At 36.1% G+C, this 20,449-nt stretch overlaps 1 protein-coding gene across 2 annotated transcripts in view; it reads left to right on the plus strand.

Annotated features, from left to right (window-relative positions):
* Positions 1-20,004, plus strand: part of LOC117414993 (cadherin-like and PC-esterase domain-containing protein 1) — an 85,457-nt gene extending 65,453 nt beyond the window's left edge. For both annotated transcript variants that reach the window (XM_059027202.1, XM_034024893.3), the window contains 7 exons: positions 5,161-5,278; positions 6,429-6,565; positions 11,474-11,694; positions 12,032-12,133; positions 12,484-12,571; positions 14,025-14,171; positions 17,649-20,004. In XM_059027202.1, the coding sequence (XP_058883185.1) occupies positions 5,161-5,278; positions 6,429-6,565; positions 11,474-11,694; positions 12,032-12,133; positions 12,484-12,571; positions 14,025-14,171; positions 17,649-17,870 (1,035 nt within the window). In that variant the 3' untranslated portion in view covers positions 17,871-20,004. The remainder of the gene's footprint in view (positions 1-5,160; positions 5,279-6,428; positions 6,566-11,473; positions 11,695-12,031; positions 12,134-12,483; positions 12,572-14,024; positions 14,172-17,648) is intronic.
* The last annotated feature ends 445 nt before the right edge of the window (positions 20,005-20,449 follow it).

Here is a 20,449-nt window from a genome sequence, read left to right on the forward strand (position 1 = left end):
TTACTGCACTTAATCCTGTACTTCAGAATAGTTTGGTTCTCTTCCATTTCTTTTCAGCAGATCGCAGTGTGATTCTTGCCGAGCGGAGAGCAGAGGAGAGCCAGGGATGGGGAGGGGAGGGGCGAGCAGGTCGGGAGGTGAGGGGAGGAGGTGAGTGAGGAGAAGAGGGTGGAGGTAGCAGAGTCTACGGAGAGTTGTGAAAAGGAGTCGATAGGAGGGAGGTGAGAGAGAGCAGTGGAGGCAAGGACAGAGGGGGAGAGAGAGCGGAGGTTACGGCGAGAGGTGACAGTGGGGGTAGGAGGAGCAGGGAGAGACAGAGAAAAAGAGATGAAGTAGTGATCAGAGAGGTCTGCTGTATTATTGAATTGTGGTTTGTCACACTTGAACAAAAGTTATTGTATTTCTTGCTCTTATTGTATTGCTTGTATTGTAACACTTGAAATGTATTTGCTGACGATTGTAAGTCGCCCTGGATAAGGGCGTCTGCTAAGAAATAAATAATAATAATTAATCATGAGGGTTTTCTTCTTTTTTTTTCCTTTTCAACATCATCTTTCTATGTTTGTCTTATACTGATACAACCTCCATTGCATGAAGTCTTGTTCACAACCATTAATAAAATAAAGCAGGCTCAAATATGGCTCCCAGGCCCTCATGCTATTGTATATAATCTCCAGCAGTGGAATGGGGTAATGTGATCGCTATCACTCTCTGAATCCTACGTTTTAGGCCTTGTTCATCCCTAGTGGCAGATCTACAAAAGAACAGTGTGCATGTATCTTTACCAGGCATCGTTCCAATTAAAAAATGTTTAACTTTCATTTGTGGGTACATTATGTTATATTGTACTAAATTAGGGCTTTAAGTCTGGACGCTTACATTTCAAGACACTGGTTGAGATCCTGTTCATAAAACATGAACTATCTGGCCACTTCTTACTGATATATTTTTAAGCATTTTCACGTTATGGAGAAGAATAAGACATCAGAACATAATTACCTTAAATTGTATGCAAGCTGAATTTAATGAAAGCCTGTTACTTGTTATGCCAAGGAGCAGTTATTCTTTAAATAAACTAAATATTAATTACATTTTCGAGTTGTCCCTACCATATGACAAAGTGAATGGTACAGTGCACTGTTTATGAAGCCAAAACAGCCTGGAACCCCCCTTCTTGGGGTGACACATAGTGCACAATGGAAAGAAAGCGCACTGTTCTGGTTTGCTAAAAGGTGTAAACATGTGATTTGTGGTTACATATAAAATGCCTACACTAATATAATCATGTTTTACATTTAAATCAATACTAAGTAAAGCACTACAGTAGGACTGATTTAGACAACTCAGCTTGAGCGTTTGCTTATAATTCATCAACTTGTAGACTGCTGCACCCTTTATCCTTGGCCAAACAGGTTTAAAACACTGCTGAATTATAATTCCTATTTTCATAATCATTTTAGTTTTCCTGCCAGATTTCAATTTGATTTCTGCAACACATGGCTACAAAAATACATATATTATTCAATTAAATTAATGTGTATATTATACAAAACTACCATTCCCAAGAGGCATTGCAAAATACTCTGATGTACAGTACTGTGCTTTCTGTGGTCTGTTGGAAAGTATATTTATATTCATGCATATACATTTTTGGTGCTGATAGCATTCATTTTGGTCTGTGAACTTTAGATCCAATAATTTAACAGGATAATGAGTAAAAGGATTATGAGTTTCAGTCATTCGTGCTTTCCATTGCCACATGGAGTGTTGCCAAAGTAAATCTATAAAGTAGCAAGTCCTTAATTGAACTATTCACGATACTGTAGCAAGTTGAGGAAAGGGTACGTCATGGAGCATTCTTGACAGAACAGTATCATAAATTCACAGCACAATAAAACAGGCTAAAGACTCTGTTTGGTGCATGTGAGAAACTTAAAAACGGTTAAATCAGGTGTACAGTAAGTTGGTGTTTTAAAATAAAAGGACTGGGACGATATTAGGAAAGTAAAAGGAGAAGGGAAGACACAAGGCATTTGTTGTAAAGTTTGTCTTTCAGTTTTAGTTACTTTATGGATAAAGTTGTTCCATTACTACTTTCTGGCCTTGTGAACAAATGCTTTATGATGCATTCAAATTGATTTGAAGTTAAGGGCTGAGCTGTTAAGGTAAGAGATTGTTCTGGTCAGTTAGTCTGGCATGCGTAGGTTTCCTGGCACTAAGCATTTCATCATTCCGAAAGGCATCCTCTGTATTTACACGGTATACTCCTGCTTTGAGTTTTGAGTATGTATTGTGTTAGCAGCCAGGTTCACCCAGTCTAGTGCACATTCCGTGTTTCCTCCTGTTGACGTATGGTTAAAATATTTCACTCTGCTTGTTCGAGAATTAAGCCATGCAATTACATTTCTGAAAAATATGTATTTTTTAAATATTAAAAAACATCAGCCTTCATGTTGCCGGAGGGGAACATATCCCATACATTAAATGTTATGGTTACACTAAAATAATATACCCATGTGATCAACATCTCATACCTGCCAACATTTTGGAAACAAAATGCCATAAATTTTGATGACAATCAAGAAACATTCCTCCAGCAGTATCTTAAATAATTTATACAGTGAAACAAAATGGCTCTCCAAAACATGTTGTAATTGAAATACAATGTAATGCTGTATACAGCAGTCCAGAATACAGTTTAAACCAAAAAAAACATATAGAACTAAAATGAAACCAATAAATAATGAGATAGAGTAGATTACCTAAATCAGAGACACTTACTTGGGACAGAAGCCCAATGGAAAGAAAGTGATAATGTCATAGTCTATGACTTAAAGCTGTAAAGTTGGCAGGTATTCCATCTTGCAGTTGTGTCATCAGTATTTTTTTATGAACTTGTGTGCTGGCTTAGCACACAAGTTAATTTATTATATACAGTATAAATGTATAATATTTGTATAAATAAGTGTGTTTGATCAGTCACTGAGGAGGATAATGATTACATCAGTTTACTTGGCCTCTAATGTCCAAAGTCACTGATAGTTTGTAAACATACAGTATTTAGGAAAGCTAAGGCCAGGCAACTTAGCTCCTTTACAGGACTTGATAAATCTATGAGCAGCTAACAAAACCCACAATGTATGTCTGTGGAACTGTAAATGAGGCTCCCTGACCTTTCTCAATAGCTTTTTCAGTTAGGCTTTTTATCAGGATAAGTTAGTGTTCTCTTTGATCAAAAAAGATTATAACTGTGTTAATATAAGATGGATAAATCTGGAAGCAGCACATGTGGACACCAATGTTTGTATAAAAACAGTTTTTTTTTTTTTTTTAATTTTATTGGAATAAAACAAATACATTGCTGTAAATGTTGTTTTAATCCAGAGAACCTGGCTTCACATTTGGTCTTGGTTACCTTCCAAATTAATTATTTTATGAATAAATAGCTTGATCTCTGTACCAGTAGTTAATAAATCTTTTTTTTCCATGCATTAAAAGATATTTTCATTTCATACCATTACCATTTCATCAACGACAAAAAGGATTATTAAAAAAAAAAAAAAAAAGTTTATTATAAAGTGATTATACTTATGCTGATGTGTTTTTAAAATCTCATTTTGAAGCCAGGTTTATATAGATGTACAATAAACAGTCATCCAAAACATTTCCATTTGGTTAGAGCTAATTTATATATATTATCAAAATCAAAAGTGATGCTGTGTTTATACACATACACTGTGCACAAGTATGAACAAGAAAATCCCTGTTAAGTTGTCTTGTTGCACTTTGTTGACAGCAGTCGCGTATCATTCAGGAATTTGGTGCTGCTGCGTGAAGCCCTGTGCAAATTGTTGTGCTGCAAGGCAGGGGCTTTCTGATCTTGGTGTTAGTTTCAGTAATGCCGCCAAATAGTTACACAGTATGTCCAGACCCTAAGGCTCCAAGTGGACATTGCAGTTTGACACTATAGATTCCCAATGTCATTCATCTTGTTGTATTTGTCTGACCTGTACATCTAACGCTATGCCGAGAGGGCCTGGTGCCAGGGAGACACTTTGATACCTGTTAAACACATATGAATCAGTGGAAGTCTTTGGAGAAACAGCCGAGAGAGTTTGCAGTTCAATGGTTTTCTGATTCAGTACGACATAGTCTGAAGAACCATGGAAAAGGAATGTGATAATTCTATTTGTGTATGTACATTGTTGGCAATTTTATAATGACTAAGGTAAAGCATTCCTCAATACCCTCAACTCCTGTTAAAAAGTACTGTCGGAGAGTTTGGAAGCTGTGGGAAACACCAACTGTGTAGTGCTTCGGAACCACATTGACAGGCCATTCCTGGTGAATAGGTTTTCAAAAGCTGTTGTTCTGGTTTACCATGTAAAAAAAACACTCTACAATGAAAGTTTTGAATACATAACAAAACACTGTTAAATGGGTAGGTTTTTTTTATTGTTTTCTTTTTAAACAGCCCCAGTCTTTGTGCCACATTTTAAATGGCTGGTTTTAATTTTGTACACACTTTTTTTAAGGTTAAAGCTTTCTATCATTTTTTTTTTGCCTGCAGATCCATCATGTGTTCATTTAGAGTTCCACATGTCCATTTTGAATATTCCTACACATTACAGCAAAGCCCCAAGTGTAAAAAAGTAGGACTCAATTAAATGATCTTGAAGTATGAAACAATTCTAACTTTTCAGATGTCAGTCTGGGTTAGGACATCACATTAAAGCTGACTATGATTTTATTTTTACCCTGTACCAGTTCTGTTGGTAAATGTAAGCATAATTTAAGCATAAAGGACTTTATAACCTGGAGAGGTGACTTTATCAAACCATGAAACACCCACATTGCAGAGCAGCTTCCATAAATAAGTGCTGACAGCTAAAGAGAGCTTCAGAGTTGCCATAATTCAGATGGAATTAATAATACTATAACTTACAGTTCTTTTCGGAATCCTATAGTGTTGGCACACAAGCATTGTGTTCTGTATTTATTTAAAATAATAATAACAACCTTTATATTGGATTCGGTTATGGGATTAAAAGAAATCTTGGGCTCGGTTTTGTAAAGTGTTTTGACATATCATCTATCATCTATCATCCTGTGTTGAACTTTCATTTCATTATTCATTTTTTTGTGTGTGTGTTCGTGCAGGACTGCGGTTTGGTAATCCAGCCTGAGGAGCCATGTGGCTTGGAGACTCTCCCCAGCAGCTACCTCTCTCTGGGTTCCCAGGGTCAGGTACAGGCCTGCAACTCTGGAGATGCCAAAGGTTAGTCCTTTACACACACTTACAGCTACGGTGCAGTCAAGTGTTTCCTAATGTTCCTCTGTGTGTTGTCTCTGAAACAGTTGGTATCCCATAGGAATGGCCTTGATGTATGATGGTAACGCAATAACTGTCAGGTTAACTAAGATCATTTCCAGTATAAGAAGACAGATAAGTCCATTTCTGGTGATTTTATCACAGTTTGACAGTACTTTAATATTGCTACTGGGTCCGCAGAATTTTTTTCCTAGCAGGGGTATAAATACTACAGAGAAATCTACACAACATTGTTCATATCCTGAGGAAGGAAGGAGCAATTGCAGTGTCTTACAGACATTATAAATGTTGCAACACAAATGGAAAGCATTAGTGGATTGCTGGTACAGTGCAATCTCAGCTTCATTCTTCTAGTGTAAAACATACTGTTTTAATTGAAACTGAAAAAAGTCAGCTGACAGAGATGATTGCTTAAAATCAGTAATCTATACTCTTATGTTCCCTGATAACTATACTTCTTTTTAACTCCTTCCATAGCAGTAGGCAATTTCTGTCCCAGTCTAATCCAGAACTATTAATGGGTTTTCCTGTGGTAAAGCAGCACCATAATGACACTTTCATTGTCTAAGGTTAACAAACTGAAATGTCTTGCACAAGAGAAGTTTGGAATATAATTGATTCATTTCAGTTATAATATATACATAATTGTTAATACAAGGGGGTCAGACTGTTGATAATACTGTCTCACCAATCATAACCTATATTTAGTGAAGAAAAGTGCTTACAATGAAAAAAATGTAGCACCCTAGTTGAGAAAAGGTCCCACAGGTCTAGGCTATTATGGTACCAATTTACAGCCAAAATAGCAGACAGTACAATAATCGACAGCAGATCCAGTCTTAATTTCAATATCTTAAATCCAACCTTTTTTTTCATCTTTAGGTGTAGGCTGTTGCTGGTGAGGTATAGCATTGAATACAATACTATCAGTAAAGCTGTCTCCAAAGACCTACTAATGCCTACATTATATTTTCTTTGCATAAAAACAATAAGTGTTGTCTTTTCACTTATGGTAAATGCACAGTAATTTACCATCCTTTCTCAATACGTATGCTATACCTTTACCCTTGTTTTTCATTTTTTGTTTTTTCCAAAGGCCGTTGGATTGTTCCATGTCTGAGCTGCGCTGATAACAGAACCTGTGACTGGAGAGAGGTATCTTGGCAACCAGAAAACTGTTACCATCCCGTGTTAAACAAGTCTCAGCTCCAAACATGCATGGAAGGAAAAAAGGTAACCATTGTGTGTAACATTCCACCATGAAGTAAGTCATTTCTGTTGCACATGCCTTTTTTAAAATGTGATATTATTAAAGCCAGCTAAGGTATATACTGTATACCAGGAACTGAGACCACTCGCGCTACTGCGTCTGTCTTTTATTCTGTGTCAAACCAATCAAACAATAAGATACACCAGTAATGAGTGCAAATCCTAAAGGCAAAGTGCATATACATACATTGTTTGACCAAGTTTCTCTTCCTTCCAGAATGGACTATGATTTGATCTTTTATGTGCTTGTGCACATTAAGGGAAACCAAGCGTATCATCCTGAACAAGATTTGCTTTCAATTTAGTATTGTTGTTAATTTGGAAGGCCAGTTCTTTTAAATTAACAGCAACACTAAACAGTCAATAGGCTATCAAGTTATAAGTATTGTATGAGATACAGTCAGTTCAGTAAGTATGAGGTACTGTACAGGAAGTATGAAGAAAAAAGTGTGGGAAAGATGCAATACAAATTACATTCGTGCTGAAGGCATTTAACTTTACATTTTGGAATATCTAACAACCACAAAGCTACAGTACATGTATGTACATGAGGGTTCAACCTCCAATGTTCCTGGTTTAAAGTATAAAGTAAAATTCAAGTAACAGCTAACTAAACGCAGAAGCCATTAACGCCTGTTCTGTTTACTGTGGATTTCTTGGTAGAATGAATACCAATTTTTTAAAAATCACTGAAGCAACTTTATTTATTTATTTATTTATTAAAACTCTTTAATAAATAAACAAGCTGCTTGAATTTAAAGAGCAATTTGGTATGGGTAGGGGATATCTTAGTTATCTTAATCAATGTATTGTTCTTGTTTTTTTAATTTACTTTATGTCACTATCTGTTTCAGTCACAAAATTCTAGTGACTTTTTAAAACTCAGAAGTTTAAGCACCCCTGCAGCATCAGTTTAGCTCTCAGAATCCTAACCAGTTACCCCAGAGTTTAACCATTAACCTGTCCCTTTGCAACCACAGAAGCGTATTCCGTATATCTGACTTTAAAATCAATAAAGTGTGAAGTGGAGACCATTTCGTTTTAGGCATTATCAAGATCTCTGTGACTTCATAGAATAAGGCAATACAAATCCAGGCCAGGTAACATTTGAATGAGAGTTGACTTGACCTGAATCGACTACTGAGTTCATAAATGGCAAGGTTGGCAGTTGTGAATCGAATCAAGGCTTTCTTTTTATTCCTAAGTGGAGTTCTCTATACCTCAACTTAAGGGTTAAGGAGGAAGACATTCATTTTATTTAGCGTATTCTTCGGTCCCATATTAACCGAAAAAAATAACATCTGTTATATTAAGAAGGTGGAATAAGTTGGTGATGTTTATATCTGGTCCCTTGTTCCTAATGTAAGCTTAATGTATGTATAGGCTGTGAAACAACTGAAATGTTCAATTTGGTCTCAAATCATTTACACAGTTGGACATTGCCGTCCATGTACACTGCTCCTTTTTCTGTTTCAGTATTATCAGCAAAACAACAATGAAAAAACAAATTGGCCTCAAGTCAAAGCAATATTCTATTTTATAATTTATATGAAAATAGTTAAATTGTCCAGGGTTTCAAATGCTCAGCATAAGAAAGATAAATATGCATCCCAATTCAGTTATGAGTATTGGCATTTCAAAGCATTGGATTACATTCAATGTAATGTATTTTATATGGAAATTTAATGGCAATATAACTCTGATTAGAATGTATTACCGTCTGGTATTTGACAGTGTTCAGTTCAGTTTCCAAATAGGGTCTGCTTCCAGAATAATGTCCGATAAGTTTTACTGTGGTTGAATAAACTATGACTTTTTTTTAAAAGACATTGAAAAAGACTTTTAGTCAAAATATTTGTCATAGAAATGGATATGTTTCTTTTAGTTTTACTGCAGTTCGGATAAAAGCATATGAGGTGAGCACTGAGCTCTTCCCAAACAAAGTCTTGATGCTTGCTTTTTTCTAAATGTCCTACTGTATCTGCAGTTGGGTTGTATTTGTTAGTATTGATGTCAGTAGTTACGGATGGTAACTACTTAAAAAACACACTCAGGTGTTTTTCAGTTATTTTAACTGAAGGAAAAGATTCCGACTGAATGTTCCAGAATTCCGCTACCACGTGAGAAAGGGCCTGCAAATGAAGCTTCCTGGTTAGTGGAGGAAGTTTATAATTTAACTATAGAAAAGAGTAATCTAATACAAAGATACATCATCTGAACTCAAATTTGTAAGTACAGTTTTGGTAGATTTTGTTCCTGATACCCTAAGGGTTTCAGACAGTGTATTAGGACTGGGAGCCAGCAAGCCAGAAACTTTTAATTGCCTTACAAGACATCTCTTCTGAGTAAAGGTAGCCAAGCATCCAGTTTGTGGCATTTAGGATTTAAACATAAACTCAATAAAGTGTGACTGTCTGTCACTGAGAATTGTGGATTTGGTTGGCCTAAAATGCAATAAAATATCATAGCTCAGATAAAAGTAAAAAATGTATATAAATAAGCTTTCTTTAAAAAAAAAAACTCATTGAAAGCAATTGTAAAACTGTAATTGCTGTGTATAAAACTTGATTTGCATGTATAGGGTTTTATTTATTATGTGGCTCAGGAGAATAGTCTTAAGCGTGGCAGATTCAGTGTGGTGGCTATTGACTAGGCACAGCATTTTAACATAATGTTTTGATCTAGTAACTTGTAGACCCTTTGTGTAGTTCGGGGGCTGGAGCTGGGGCTTCTCCCTTAGTGTCATCCAGCTAAAATTACCTGTCAGTCACCCTATTTAAACTCTATCCAACTCCCTAATTCTTGTCTTGCTTTTCAGTTTCCTCCATCCTCCCTTCCTCCTACACTTTGCTGCATCACCTCTGCAACAGTCCCCCTCACTTCTCTCACTTAAATCTATTCATTTGCACCCGTGCCAGTCCCCCCCTCTGGAGAGCAAAGCTTGCTCCCAGCTTTTGAGCTAGTCATTGACTCAACTTATCGAAAGTGGCTCTTACAGCTGGGGCTCTTTATTCTCTTTTCCAAAACTTTTGTTCTCCCTGAAAAGATTGTGAGGCTCTCCATGCGGTCTCGGAGCGTCTGATCTCTCTCAATTTAGATGTCTCAAGTAAGCCAGGGAGACCTTCGTTCATCCTCTATCCTTCCTTAGTTTCCCCTTGGGGGAAGTTACCTTGCTTCCCGGCCTTGGAGGTCAGTGAGGGCGGTCCTCCGAGTAGTCAAGGGGAAACCCCTATTCTGTTGCTAAAGTCACAAGCACTTAGTCTCTTTATTCTAGTACTCCCTTTGTGCAGGCCTGGCTCCTGCCTCGTGAAAATTACTTTCCCAGATTTATAAGGCAGACGGAGAAGTCATGAACAAAATAGACACGGTGCAATTATTGAGAAACACTGAAAAAAAAACTAAAATGCTGAACAATTATTAGTTAAGCAAGTTAATTATTATTATTTATTTCTTAGCAGATGCCCTTATCCAGGGCGACTTACAGTTGTTACAAAATATCACAATGCAAAGTATCACATTACAAAATAGCACATTACCGATAAGAGCAGTTATAAAATACAATACAATCAGTAGAAAATGAGAGCAAATTAAAATAAGAGCAAAACAAAGCATACACTAAATTACGTTTAAGAGCGAATTCGACTAAGAGCAGTTTAACTTGTATTTGCTTGTAAGAGTAAATTCCATTAAGAGCAAGTAGTTTGTACAATAAATGGATAAGAACGATTTAAAATAAGAGCAATTACAAAAAAACGTGAATACGGTTACCTTTAAGAGTAAAAGGTGGTGGATCAAGAGGAATAGAGTGGGGGAGGAAGAGGGGGGGTAAGAAAATTAGGATTGATTTGGAGCGGTTGAGGAGGAGATGCCCGAGAGACAGGTAGAGATACAGGAGGAGATGTGGGAGTCAGGGGGGAAGGAGAGGAAGATCTGGGCATTATCAGCATAGAAATGGCACAGGATGCCATGCTAGGTGATGAAGGGACGCAGGGAGCAGGTGTAGAGAGAAAACAGGAGGGGTCCCAGGACTGAGCCTTGAGGGACGCCTGCAGAAAGAGAACAGGAGGCAGAGAGTGAGCCACTTTCATTGTGATACAAAAGCTAAGGTAGAGAAGTTATGCAGAGTAAATTTACATTTTGAAAAATGTTCAAATTCTTCTAACATCTGTGTGTCAAGTAGCGTAAAGAGCTATCGTCCACTGTTTAATGCTGAGCCGCTTAATCAATCAACTAGTGGGAGAAACTAAAGGCAGTGCTGGAAAAAAAGACTTTCTTTCCTTACATGCTTGGGCGTCCTACTGAGGCAATAATGTAAAAAAGGTGTCTTTATTACTTTAATGTAGTGCACTTGAACTCTAACCCAGTGTTCCTCTCCAACACCTGAGGCAACGGTGACCCTCTTGGATTGGATTGGCTTTTTTGTGCAAGGTCTGTCTGCTGAGCAGCTTTTTGATAGTTAGAAACAAAAGGTTTATTCAAGGTATTGTACAGCAGTTAGATTCATCAAAGTGTATTTACATGCCAAAGTGCTACAAAGGTACCTGTGTGTGTGTGTATGTGTGTGTGTGTGTGTGTCTGTGTGTGTGTGTGTGTGTGTGTCTGTGTGTGTGTGTGTGTGTGTCTGTGTGTGTGTGTGTGTGTGTCTGTGTGTGTGTGTGTGTCTGTGTGTTTTATTGTATCTCTTTAAATCAAAGTCTAAAAAATGTAAGATTTTTAAAGATAGCGTTTTTTTGTCATAATTAACTGGGAGCCATCTACAAGGTACTGTAATGATTATTGCAGTTTTTCAGCAGCTGTGTTAGAAAAATAATAGGAAGAAATTATGCTATGTGTTACTTATGTACAATGTATTGTTTTCTTCTCATTGATAAGGTTATTTTTATCGGTGATTCAACAAACAGAGGGATGATGTACTACCTCATGGAACGTGTGAATGAGACTCTTGAGGAATGGGACAAGGCTCATGACACTAAACTCTATCACAATGTCAACGGTGAAAACACTTTCCTCAGCTATTCCTATTACCCTCAGTTCTGGCTCAGCAAAGACCAAAGACCAACATTTGAAAAGGCTTTAGAGCAGCTTATACAAAGGTAACTTTTCTAGTAACTTTTTTTTTTTCCTGTAATAGGCACACTTAAATGGATGTCCATTTGCTCTTGAAAGACACTTATTATTTTTTGCTCTTGTGGTTAAAATGGTTTTATGCAATGTTTTAAAGATTTAACAAGTTCATGTTTCTAATTACAATAAACAGTATCTGAAGCCACAAAGACAGATACATGTGGCAAGACAAGAGTAGAAAATGGAAAACAGTTTCTCTGAACATTGTGCCAGAAGTGATAGACTGGGATTAAATGTACAGCAAATAGAAATGTTAGCCATCTGTTCTCCCCCAGAATTACATGTGTTCCTCCCGCTGTCTCTTAGATCCCGACCTCTAGAAAACACAGACCAAACCGTGCTCGTTGTAGGAGGTGTTCAGTGGCTTAATACCAATCACCTGCAAATTATACAGAAGGTCCTGAAAAGGTAACTGAGAAAAGGAGAATAATAACTGTCCTAACACTGAGTTATTACATATGGGAACTATAAAAACACACACACGCACGCACGCACACATCTATCTATCTATCTAGCTATCTATCTATCTATCTATCCACCAGATTTAGAAGGTGTAGTATATGTAAGGCTTTTTTGTTTACTACTATAACATTAGGTTAAAGATCTTACCCTTTGTATTTCAGGCGTGTACAAATTATTATTTTAGTTATTTGCCTGCAGTGGATGTTTTGTCTATGTTTTCTCTACATCTGCCTATGCCTTTATAAAATAAATATTTTTTAAGATGACTTCAAATTGAATTGATGTTTCTTCCTCAGAGAGAATCTTTCAAGCATCCTTGTTGTGATGAAGTCATTAGGAATGGGATTTCATTTCCCAGCAGATGGGATCCGATCTCTTTCTCTGGTGGGTTCACTTTGTTCACTTTGTTTACTCGGGGTTTATTTCCACATTTATTGGGAACAGTTTAGCTTACGGATCCTTTAAGAACAATCAATAATGCATCTAGTGATTGAGTGTGATAAAGTATGTTATAAACATTATTAGAGTTGAAAATAATAATGAGCTATATAGCAATCCTTTGTTATAACATTCAACTGAGGCATTTGTTAGCAAATGGGTAACTACATGAAATGGCATGATTTACCAGCAACTACTGCAACAAAAAAATGATAAAAAGCAGCTGTTTGCAATTTCTGTAAAAATATAGTAAACTGTGGTTCACTATTAATTTGTATTGACTTAACTCATCTTTGATGTCATGCTTATTGAGTCATAATAATAATAATAATAATAATAATAATAATAATAATAATAATAATAATAATAATAATAATAATGCTCGACATTTACTCCATTTATTGTACAAACATATAATTTCCCAATATTCTTGGACTCTGAAAAACTAGTGTCTGAAGGTGTTATTGCTGAATATGAAAAGAACAACAATGAAAGAAGAAACCAAAATAAATTGGTAAAATAACATATAACGGATAATGATTAAACAGAAAGAAATAACTAGTTTGTCCACATGAATGTGTTAAATGCTTTAAGCTTTAGAGAACAATGATGCAAAAAAATATGTCCTTTAATGCACATAAATAAAAATCTGCCTTCCAGATCATGTTTGACCTTTAGCACCAGATTTAATAGAATTTACAACTGGACAATGTAAAGCTAAGCCTGTGCTTAAAAAAAAAAAAAAAGAAAAGAAAATATATCAAACAAAAAACATATAACAGGTAATAAATTCTGAACTGTATCTCCGGTGGAGCGAATGGTTTTGCTATGTGCACATATGTGGGTTTGTTCTCGTGTCATAACATAAGTTGATGATATTTTATATTTAATTCAATATAAAGCTTGCAGATGTGTTTTAGGTTTAATACCATATAATACATAAAGGCTTTAATATTATATACACATCTGTGTATGCATTTGATACATTTCATTAGTGGCATTTGTTAACTTAATGTTTTTTTGTATGTTGCACCTTCTATATATATGGTTGCACTAGTGTCTTGGGTCAATATATGTCTTGCCATATTGTAGTCTATGCTGTATGTTTATCCCTGGACTGTAAATATAATGCTTTTTTATAGCTGTTTCTATTATGAAAATCCCTATGCAATGTGCTTACATTAAAAAAGTAAACCTACTTACAGCTTTCTTTTTCTGCTATAATAATTTTAAATTGATTATACTATCCTAATAAAGTATTAATGAAATGATATGAATAACAATTGTATTAGATACTCCTGCTTATGTTTTGAAAAAAAAATTCTGAAAATATCTTTTTTTTTAAGCACTACTTTATATAAACAAATAGCACTGACAATCTGATCTGTTTTGATTTCAGAATGGTGTTAAAGATCTTTATAGTGAAAATACCAGAATCCTCATTGCTGCAAAGAAGTGTGGCTATGAAGTCATTGATACCTTCAGTATTACAATGGGTCGCTACAAGGAGTTCCTTCAGGGGAGGTGTGCCTGCCACTTTCACGAGGTAAGCAACACTCTCTTCATGAGATAGATTAAAACCTGTGTTCACGATTGCTTTTAAAGTGAGATACTATACAAGATAACCAGTATTAATCTCACTCTGACTGCATCTGGAATGTCTTGCTGATATTCAGCTGCACTGACAAACCTGGAGGATCTTTTGTCCAATTTGTATATTTCTACCAGCGCTGGACTTCAAATGCTCTTCCATAATTATAAAACACTCAACAGCGATTTATGTAGTAATAAAGTGACAAATATTTTGAATGTTCAACATAATCTAAATGTTTGTCATTTAACTTTATTCTTTTCTTTAAGCATTACTAGTATTTTTAAATGTAAAAAATAATACAACCCACTACTGGGCTCAGTCTCTTAGAGATGTATAAAAATACAAGTAAATCAGGAGGCCTTGTAATTCTGCCAGTCTTACTTAATCAGTAATTAGCAAGGATTAGTACACTGATTCTGCTTTACATTATGAGGAAACTGCATGTTGGTAGCAGATGTTTACTCTGAAGTGATATCATTTCTATGCGTACAGTGATTTGATCTCAGAAACATTAAACTATAATAATTGGTTAGATACCAAGGTGATATATGGTGAGGTAAATCCAGTCAGAACTTTGAAAAATAATCACAATCAGAATAATCATTTTACTAACCTTTATTTTACAAAGACAGGAAGCAAATTAACAGTGAAACAATTGTATATGTGCTGTCTTGCACTGCATAATTCAACATTGTTAATAATAATAATAATAATAATAATAATAATAATAATAATAATAATAAGTCCTCTGAGTTTTGTTTTTTTAAATATGTATATCGATTTCAGTATACTTGGATAGTAATTTAAATATAGGAACTGTATCCATCACGTTTCAATTCGTTGTACAGCAGGTTAAATGCAAGCTGCTGCCTGCTACTACTGCTGCTGCTAATAACTATAACAATAATAATAATAATAATAATAATAATAATGATAATGAAAATGACTTCTAGTCGAAACGTGTGTCATTTATTACGTTTCTTTTAGGGTTAAGTTCATCACAATTGAGTACTTAAGAGTTATGTAAGAAATAACCCACGACAGGGTGTGCGGTAAGACAATTCTCACTGCATGCCAAGGGTGTGTTGTAAGTCAGTTTTATAAGGCGATATTGAGTTTAATAAGTAGATGCCGCTGCTGCATATATATATATATATATATATATATATATATATATATATATATATATATATATAAAATGGCTTGTATAAATTGACTAAACAAGATCACATGACCTCGTTGTAAGAATTGTCTTACCGCACGGCTATGACATCATAGACCAACTTACTTACTTGATCTATTAATATTACTACACCTTAATAGTAACAATTATCTAAACAGTGTTTCTATAGGTAAAAATGTCAACATACTACTGCAACAGCATTTAAATCACCCAACAGTCTGTTTTTTTCATCTCTGTCACTAAGAATTACAGAAAAATTGACAAATATACTCTGTATTTAGAGAACAGAACAAAGAAAACTCTGAGGTAAGCAGTAGCAGTAACACTTTATTCAAAAGCCACCTGAGAAATCACCACGCAAGTCTCACTCAGCATGTAATATATATATATATATATATACAATTAAACGAAATATCGCCTTATAAAACTGACTAGTGAGTATGTAATGTTTAAATTAGACACAATAGATATATCTCACCACTACCCTCCGATTTCATAAACATATTTAAAACAAAATTAAAACACGGAAGTCGTTTAGTCCACATGTCATCTAATGCTGCTTTCAATCTAGGGAAATTATGCCGGTTACCGGCCTTCGATGTGAAAACAGCCTCTGAAATTATCGGTCAGCTTCCTTTGAAGACCGCAAAACCTAAGTAGGATAATTTCCTACACCCACACCCACACCCACACACACACACACACACACACACACACCCACACCCACACCCACACCCACACACACACACACACACACACACACACACACACACACCCACACCCACACACACACACACACACACACACCCACACCCAAACCCCCCCCCACACACACACACACACACACACACACACACACACACACACACACACAAACACACACACACCCACACCCACACACACCCACACACACCCACACACACATACACACACACACCCACACCCACCCACACCCACACACACCCACACACACATACACACACACACACACACACACACACACACACACACACACACCCACACACACACACACACACACACACCCACACCCACACCCACACACACACACACACATACACCCACACACACACACACACACCCACACCCAAACCCACACCCACACACACACACACACACACCCACACCCAAACCCACACCCACACACACACACACACACACACACACACACACACCCACACCCACACCCACACACACACACACACACACACACACACCCAAACCCACACCCACACACACACACACACACACAAAAACGCACTCGGAAGCTCCTCCCTTGATGTCAAGTGCCAGTGCAGTGTTTGGCTGCTCCGTGAATCCTCCCTCAGATGTGGCAAATCAGTCTGCTTTCAATTCCCACATGCCTATTTTTTTCAGTGGAAGGATACATAATACATTTCTAATTTTTCCTTAAAAAAGCTAGTTTGTGTAATTATTAAAAAAAAAAAAGTAGCCATTTTATAAGCAAAATAACCCTCTCCAGGGTGTGCAGGTAGACAATTCTTACCACGCACCCTGTCATGGCTTATTTCTTACACACACACACACACACACACACACACACACACACATATATTACATGCTGAGTGAGACTGGTGTGGTGATTTCTCAGCTGGCTTTTGAATAAAGTGTTACTGCTACTGCTACCTCAGATTTTTCTTTGTTCTGTTCTCTGACTAAATACCACACCAATTTTTCTCTAATTCTTAGTGACACAAATAAAAAAATCAGATTGTTGGGTGATTTTAAATGCTGTTTCAGTAGTATGTTGACATTTTTACCTACAGATACACTATTTAGATCATTGTTACTATTAAGGTGTAGTAATATTAATAGATCAGGTAAGTAAGTTGGTCTATGATGTCATAGTCGTGCGGTAAGACAATTCTTACCGCACGGTCATGTGATCTTGTTAAGCCAATCACAGCACTTAATTTATCCAAGCCATTTTATAAGGATAAATAACATATACAGTATGTATGGTAAAAACATAAAGACATAACTAACCATAGTAAAGAACTGTGAAAACTTGGTAACAGTTTTTTATGCCTTTTTTTGAGTTTTTGGCATGCATATGCAGTATTTTACACATAATCTGTAAAACCTAACACTACATTTCTTGTCCAAGTCTATGATGCATTTTTTTTTAAAGTCCAAATCTATTAATGTTCACTGACCAAAGCACATTTCATATCATTATTAGTATTATTATTATTATTTTTTTGCAGGTAGGGAAGCTTACATTTTCTAAAACGACTATTCACAGAAAAATGAAGCTCTCCACACACTCTGGGAAAGGTTTCAGAAGTAACAGCAAGCTACCAGGACTGCAAGACTTTTTGTCCATTTCTAACTCGCCTTATCATGTCAAAGGTCCAATAAATCAAGTTTATTCTGAAATCCTTCTCAGCAGGATCTGCATGAATAAAAGGAGACGTACAAGCACATAACCCCAGTAAGATAAAGTCTACTGCAAAGACTAAGACTCCCTGCTTCCCTCGAGATCAGTCCAAGAACCACATTGACTCTGTTCCATTCGACTGTGATTGGCTGCAAGCAGTACAACCAAAGACATGTGACACATTTTTTGGCTTTATGAGATCAAGATGTGCCCCTCTAGATCTGTGGTTTGAGAATGGCAGATGGAGAGAGACAGAAAACCAATGTGACTTGATGTCTTGCCAAAACTGAATAAAACAGCTGTAGACAAAGCAAAATATTTCACACAAAGTGATGTAGACAGTGATAGATTTGATGACCCATATCAAGCTGCTATGAGAACCTTTTTTTAGGTGGTTATAAAAAGAGTTGTATTTTCTATTTAAGAGCCCCATGAATAACTTGATATGCCTTGTAAAGTCGTTATGGGTTTTTATGACGTCTAAGGACTGTTACAGCTTTCAGTAATCAGGGTGATGACATCCTGCTAAGCTAATCTATTGATGGTTTAAAAGGTGCAGCAAAAGAGATAACATTTCTGCTAATGTTTCTATACTGTACGAGTTTATACATTTTCTTTCTATTTTCAAGCCAAATTATTATGTCAAAAGCCTAATGTATTTTTTAATCCACCCATCTTATTTGGTAAGTGTGTAACAGACGTGTTATATTTTTATACAGATTTTTTCTTGTGAGATGAGATATTTCAAAGCGCATACATTTTTGAGCCACTGAAGTATGTATTTTGTATGTTGTTAAAATTCAATTTTTGGTAATTTAAAAAATGCATTTAATGCCAAGGTTTTGCAAGATTTCTACACTTCTTGCTAAAGTTAGATAAGAAACTAGAGACCAACTGAAAAGTTGCTGATAAGCTAAAGACCATTTTGTAAACTTCAAGTATGTGCCCTGTTTTTATATTTTTGTGACATTATATTGAGAGAGAAATTGTTGTTTAATTTAGAATTTAAATCATCATTTTATTTAAAATTTCAAGTATTTCTGATACATTGTAACTAGAATTAAGATTTATATCTGAGGGCTCCCGAGTGGCGCATCCAGTAAAGGCGCTCTGCGCGGAGTGCAGGATGTGCCCTATAGCCTGGAGATCGCAGGTTCGAATCCAGGCTATGTCACAGCCGACCGTGACCGGGAGTTCCTAGGGGGCGGCGCACAATTGGTTGAGCACTGCCCGGGTAGGGAGGGTTTAGGTCGGCAGGGGAATCCACGGCTCACCGCGCATCAGCGACCCCTGTGGCAGATAGGGCACCTGTGGTTCTGCAGTGGAGCCGCCAGATCTCTGTTGTCCTCTGGCACTATAGGTCTGGTGGCATTGCTGTGGATCTGCAGTGCGAAAAATGACGGCTTGGCAGGAGCACGTTTCGGAGGACGCGTGTTTCAGCCGGGGGGGTTTGCGAGCGGTGAGCCGAGGATACAGATAATAATTGGGCATAAAACTAAATAAGACTAAATTTTAACAAAAAAAAAAAAAGAAAAAAAAAAAAAAGATTTATATCTGAAGCAATAATATGTATCACATTCTTGCATTGAAACAGACTTGAAAAGCCTTAATTTCTAAATTGAAGTTTGTCACCCATTCGTGCTTGTTCAATATTGTATTTTTATATTGCTACACCATTTCTTTGAGAAAATGAATGTGCTATATGAAATACATTTTATTATTTAGGATCTGCACTCAAAAGTAATTGTTTTGAAATAAAGTACTTTATAAGTAGTCAAAGGTTTTTCTTCTAAATACACTCAAAGTCAAAACAGTGTAGTCTATTCAATTGATCAATACTACAGTGGTGGATCTAATTGTCATTAAAATTACATATTGTTACAGACAGAAATAGACTAAATACACTAATAAGCACTGTTAGATGTTTAATTTCCTGTTGCTTAGTTCAATTGAATATACTCCTCTGAATCTGTTTAAGGATAACACAGTTTTTGATTTTAAAAAAGTGTAACAAACTGTGCTGTTCTTCCTCACAGATTTAACACATGTATTTTCTTTGATCACACACTCAGGGACATGTTATTTTAAGCTTTTTTACCCTTTAAAAGTTTGCTGTAGTTTTTTTCAAAGTGGAATAAAATACTGTTAACTTTGAAAAACTTGCATGATACAAATTGAAAACACCCAGGCTTTCTAGTTTTTATTTCATTTTGCTCTTGCAAATGCATTGTATAACCGGTTTAGTAATATTGTTCATTTTCCTTCTCAAGCATTATATAGCATAGCTTTAAACAATCTTTTTTTAAAGTGACATGTGATGATCAGATTAATGTAGATTATAGTCAAACATGCTTAACCTCCTAAAGAAGAATATTCATAGTAGCTGTGATCTCCTCTATCCGTGAGAGAGGCCACATCAAGAGACATACAAGATAAGAAAACTTGTCTATTGTTACATAAAGGAAAGAGGACATACTGGAATATCCTTTTTTCACTTGCTGACCACTTATGGGCATAGTCATAGTCACAATAATTTGGCAGTTTATTTGCGTTTCCCATTTCCTACACTTTGAACTCATGCACTTCTTAAATACTACAGTGCATATTTTAGTATCTCAGTTACATGAA

This window comes from Acipenser ruthenus, chromosome 7, assembly GCF_902713425.1.
Source record: "Acipenser ruthenus chromosome 7, fAciRut3.2 maternal haplotype, whole genome shotgun sequence".
NCBI lineage: Eukaryota > Metazoa > Chordata > Actinopteri > Acipenseriformes > Acipenseridae > Acipenser > Acipenser ruthenus.